This window comes from Cyprinodon variegatus, unplaced genomic scaffold (assembly GCF_000732505.1).
Source record: "Cyprinodon variegatus isolate N-32 unplaced genomic scaffold, C_variegatus-1.0 Scaffold69, whole genome shotgun sequence".
Lineage (NCBI taxonomy): Eukaryota > Metazoa > Chordata > Actinopteri > Cyprinodontiformes > Cyprinodontidae > Cyprinodon > Cyprinodon variegatus.
In genome coordinates, this window is record NW_015150522.1 from 1,371,867 (window position 1) to 1,377,399 (window position 5,533).

The following is a 5,533-nucleotide window of genomic DNA, read 5'->3' on the forward strand; positions in this document are numbered from 1 at the left end:
CACAGCATAATGGATCATTAAAATTCAGCAGTGTTGCCCTGGCACTTGGCATCGCCCTTAGACTGGTTAGGGACGGTGGCTTGGCATGCCAGACCGGAGCCAACACTGGACTAAGGGAGACAGGATCTCTTCTCATTCCTTTTATAATGGTTGTTTAATGAATAAATCTAAAGTTGACAACTTTGATAGATATGTTTCTAAGCTTTTGCAATATGACAACACACAATTTCAAAAGAAACGAAAAGAAAAAGATAGAAGTTTTTATACAGTTTGCGTAATATATATTTTTTTTGTTGCAAGAATACCAGAAAATAATTCTCTGATGTGTTTTATGTCTCATTTCAAATTTAAACATGATTAATTTAAACCAACCAGCAGAAAGTCAAACCCACAATTGAAATGTTTTTCATTTTATTATAGTTTTCTTCACATTTCCTTCCAAATATATTTGAACACAAAAAAAGCACAGGATTGAACTGGATGTAGTGAAGAATGGAAATCAGAGGAACGAAAAAAAACATCAAGAAAAAGTATTTATTTTATTTTTAAAACGGCCAGCGGAAAGGAGTTAGATATGCATGTGCGTGTAAAAGTGGTTAATAGGACAATCATTTTCAGAGCCTTTTTTCCTAAATGATACACCAAAATGATATATATATATATAAAAAAAAATGCTGTTATCATCTATTTTAATTTTGCAAACTGGTCCTTAAGGGAACGATATTAAACTATTAACGTTTGGAATGAGTCTCTGGAGTGAACCATGTGTTAGTTAAAAATTCAATTTCATTTCAAAATACTGACAATAGGCATTAGAAGGCACATATTTTTATGCAGCAATAAAATTGTCTTTTGATGATTTTTTAAAATAAATATGGGAAAACAGTTACACTTAATTTTACTGTCAGCAGATAAAGAAAGAAAAAGATGTTTTCTGTATCATTTTCTGTGTATTATGATTATGTCATGGGATATATATTCAGTCCCCGAAGAAAATGGGCTCACACATGCATCTGCACATTATCTCTCTCAACACACATGGATCCACAATCGTGAACGTATTCTTGTCTTGCCCATGGACACGTATAGGAGGTCCAGCTGACGTGTCACTCAGCGTGTGGTGTTGTTTTACCCCATTTCCTTTAAGCCTGCATCATGACTAATCGCGATTTGCCAAGCATAGATTTCAGACACCTGTTCTGAGTCCTGTGCGAGAGTCTGTTGGTCCTGTCTGTTTGCTCCCAAACTTGGAATGAGGATCCTTCTGGAAATTCAACGGAATATTAAATGCATGGTGCTTTATTTCATTTACCTCCTTTCATTTAAGTCAATAAAACAGTACTCTAAATAACCAAAAAGAACCCACGTGTAGAATGTGTATCTATTCAAAAACAAAAATTCAATAATGCATAAACATAAATACTTATAAGACTTATTATGCAAAATGACACAAAATTCAGATGAGCCTTATTTTTTTTTTTTAAGGCGGATTCACTGATGCAAATAGTGTGCTGCGATATATAGCCCCGGCCATTCATGTAAATTTTACTGCAGCTTCGACATAACTCATCCTGTTAGCCAAAGTTTTTCATTCCTGCAGGATTCTGCAGTGGTTCTGCTCCCGCTCCTTAAAGGTTCACTTTTGCAACTTCAGAGAAGGACAGGGATGTACAAGATGTCAGCTTAAGTAACATGTCCTCACGGAGGAGTTTGGCTCTCCATCAACACAAGTTCTTTTTGTGTAAAAACTCTGTACAAGTGTGTGGGTTTGTTTTTTTTCTTGGCAATGATAGAACTTTGTATAAAATCAGCAGGCACTTTTTTCTGTTTGTTTCACGTTCAAATGGTCGCAGGTGGCCCTACAGGCCCCTTCATACATCTCTTCACTTTTGCCTTATGTCCTTCATTAGTAGTGCATCATACTGAATGAGTCTCTGGTGCAAACTGATTTTTTTCTGGTCCACTTTAAGGTCGAGACAGAGTGGTGTAGACGGGCTGGTCCCAAGTGGAGGCAGTGGGGCTGTGGGCAGGAGCCATGGATAGACTATTTAGGATTGGGCTGCTGTAGGGCCGCCTGGATGAGTGGAAGTAAGGGTATTGATAAAGGCTGGAGGGGTAGCCAGAGTAAGGGCTGTAATAGTTAGAGCTTTGCAGGTCAGTATAGTCACACTGGGAGCTAGAGAAAGAGGTAGCACCCGAGGCGGCAGAAGTGGCAGTGGTGACACAAGCTTGGCTGCTGTAGGAGCTGTAATCAGAGTGCGACGGTGACCCATGGGAGTGCTCACTGTAGTGGCTTGGGCTCAGCTGCTCTGTTTTTATATGGAGACGGTGCTGGCCAACCTCGCCAGTGGGGGGAGATGTGGAGGACATGGCGCACTTTCGGCTCCAGGATGAAGCCCCGCTGCTGTAGGAGGAAGCATAGGAGCCTCCTGGAACTGCAACCGATCCGTGACTGTGGTCTGAGGATAAGGCAGAGGAGCCCGACACATGCCCGTTCAGCGGGAGGTACTGGTCAAACTCATGAACATCAAAGGTCTCCATGTTGCTGATGACATCAGTGCTCAGCTCACTGATGTCCACATTGCTGAAGTCAATGTTTTGCCTGCTGCTGTCGGCAAGGCGGCGGCCTTCGTGCTTCAGGTCCTGCTTAACTCCATGATGGAGATCTGTTTTGGGGGTGGTGGGTGGTGTAGGTGGTCCATGAGGCTGGCCTGAAAAGAAAAGTCAAATACAATGATAAGATCACTTAAACATACACACACAAAAAAACCTCAACCCTTACTATTTTTAGTTTTTACTGAATTTCTTTTCCACATACCTGCATGCTCAGAGTGGGGGTGTCCATCAGGCATCCCTGCCAGTCCCCCCATCACTGGCTCTGCTTTATACATGGGATGTGTCAACTCTGCCCCTGAGTCTGAGTCGCTCTGGCCTGGTTTGACATTCTTCCGTCGCCGTGGCTGGTACTTATAGTCTGGATGATCTTTTTTGTGTTGAACCCGAAGTCTCTCAGCTTCATCTACAAAGGGCCTCTTCTCGCTTTCAGAAAGCAGGCTGGTTGGAATATATAGAAGGAAAATTTGAATAGCAAAAGAAAAAAAAAAAATTTCACAGTATTTACATTTATTTAGCATTTGAACTATATATATGTTCATATATGTTCTTTAATTATTTCTTTTTTTATTTTTTTGAGTTTTATTAACCCAGAATCCCACAAGAAGCCTGTAAGTGAATATTTGTTTGCAGCCATCACTACATGGTGATCATTTTAGTAACAACCTATATTCTATTTTATTTAATTGCATATGCTTTCTTCTTCCTTACCGCCAGAGTTTCCCCAGTGTCTTGCTCAGCTCAGCGTTGTGCAGATGTGGATACTGATCCGCCAGCTTCCTGCGGGCCGCCTGTGCCCAAACCATGAACGCATTCATAGGTCTCTTGACGTGCGGCTTGTTCTTCAGAGATCCGTTGCCTCTTACCGGCATCGGGACTAGAGACCAATCGTATCCCTTCAGAACCTGTGAGACCGCGTCCCGTATGCAGGCTGGGAAGCGTTCATCGTCCTCGGAATCCAGCTTCTTGCCCAAGCCGCTGAGCAGGGATCCCTGTCCGTCCGAACCCGCTGGAGAGGACGGCGCGTCGGAGTCGGACTCATCCTGAGACATGGAGCTGTTTGTCCCTGATGGGCTGCACGGCTGGTCGTTGACACACTTGTCGTGTTCCTCTGTCATTTTTAACATAATGTGCTCAGTCCCGCACGGGTTAAAATCCGAAACTGTTTAGTAGGAATCAAAAAGAAAAGGTTGCGCGCAGAAAGAGAACCGCTGCGCTTTTTACGCACAGAGCTCCTGGTTGAATTCCGCTCCAGTCACCTAGACCTCCTATTTGTTTTTTCCTCTGTTTGTTTGTCTTGTTTTTTAAAAGCGGCCATTGGCGGTACAGCCTTCAAAGTTGTGGTTCACAGTATGAGCCGAGGAGCTACATGTAACTGCAACTTGAGTCAGACTTTTAAATCCATCACCCCACCTTCCGCTGGGGATTGGCTGGAGCAAATCAACACCTTCTCCTCATTGGCTGAGGGATTTGTTGGGTTTTCTTTATTAAAATGCTTTTCTTTTTCATGGTGTTATATGGCTCTGCAGAAGCTGCATGGACATTTACAGATTGTTTGTTGCAATGGCATAACAGCATAATAAATTATATACACACACGTTTTGTAAGCAGAAAATTTTGGATCATTGATATTTAAAAATAGAAATCACCAGATTATATATTAGACAGTTTCAGGAAAATGGTTATTGAAATATATTTATAGACATGTATATTGGATGTTGCATTCTGAACATACATTTTAGCGGGTATAAACATTTATTTGTGATATTGTATTTTTTTTATTTAATTCTACCAGGTTGTAAAAAAATAAAATAATTTAAATTCAGTTCAAACTCAACTAAAATGCTCAGTGGTGCAGTGGGTAGCACTGCTGCCTTGCAGCAAGCAGGTTCTCGGTTTGATTCCTGGCCCGAGGTCTTTCTGCATAGAGTTTGCATGTTCTCCCTGATGATGTGTGGTTTCCAGGTATTCTGGCTTCCTCCCATAGTCCAGAAGTATGACTTTTAGGTTAATTGGCTTCTTGTAATTGTCCTTAGGTTTGAGTGTGTGCATGAATGGTTGTGTGTCTCTGTGTTGCCTTGCGATAGACTGGCAACCTGTCCAGGGTGTACCCCACCTCTCACCTGTACACGGCTGGAGATAGGCACCAGCACCCTTCGTGACCCCACTGGGGATAAGCATGTAAGAAAATGGATGGAATAATTTAATTATTAGCTTGTACTCTGATCATGGGGCTATGTGACCTTCATTAAAAATTCAAAAGTATTTCAAATTTGCTACGTAAAAAAATTTCATAAGCTGATCGATGGAAAGTTTTTTTGTGCGTTTGTCTAAGAATCTTAATTTTTATCCAGCTTTAGCTAATTTAGCATCAGGTTACACAGATAACTTAACCTCTGAAGTAAATGCCTCAGAATTATATAACTTATGTGTGTTTATGCAAAAAATAGGTTCACATGCAGACTTGTTAGAATGAGTTCAGATGTGTTTATATAGTTTTAACGAGTTCAATGATAGGCTGTGAAGCTCTCCAGGTCTTTGGAGTTTGGTCTCATTTTATGTTGTGTTTTCAGTGTTTTTGTATAATTCTGGACATTAAAGTCCTTAAAATATGCTAATCATGAACAATAAAGATTAACATTTTAGTATTTAAAGAATTATTTGTAAGGGTTTGCTGGTTAAGGACTCCTTAAAATGTTTAAACTTTTCACTTTTCAGCAGATCATTAAAATTGAAACTAAAAATTGTTTTGATATACTTTTCTAAAAGGTAATCTTTATTTATATTAAAAATAAGACTTTTTGAGATAAGCTCAGAAAGTCTTATCAAATATTTAAAATTGGTTCTTGATTTTAATATTTCCTTGGTAAGTTAATTTTAGTCAAAAATCATATTTAAATGTAACCAAATAAAAAACCTG

At 40.0% G+C, this 5,533-nt stretch overlaps 1 protein-coding gene across 1 annotated transcript; it reads right to left on the reverse strand.

Moving 5' to 3' along the window:
* Nucleotides 1-399: 399 nt before the first annotated feature.
* Nucleotides 400-3,980, reverse strand: sox8 (SRY-box 8). Its single transcript, XM_015372201.1, has 3 exons — nucleotides 3,325-3,980; nucleotides 2,819-3,054; nucleotides 400-2,711 (listed from the first exon to the last, which is right to left on the reverse strand). Exons 1-3 carry the CDS (start codon nucleotides 3,738-3,740, stop codon nucleotides 1,966-1,968), a joined length of 1,398 nt encoding a protein of 465 aa, XP_015227687.1. The 5' UTR covers nucleotides 3,741-3,980; the 3' UTR covers nucleotides 400-1,965.
* Nucleotides 3,981-5,533: the final 1,553 nt, after the last annotated feature.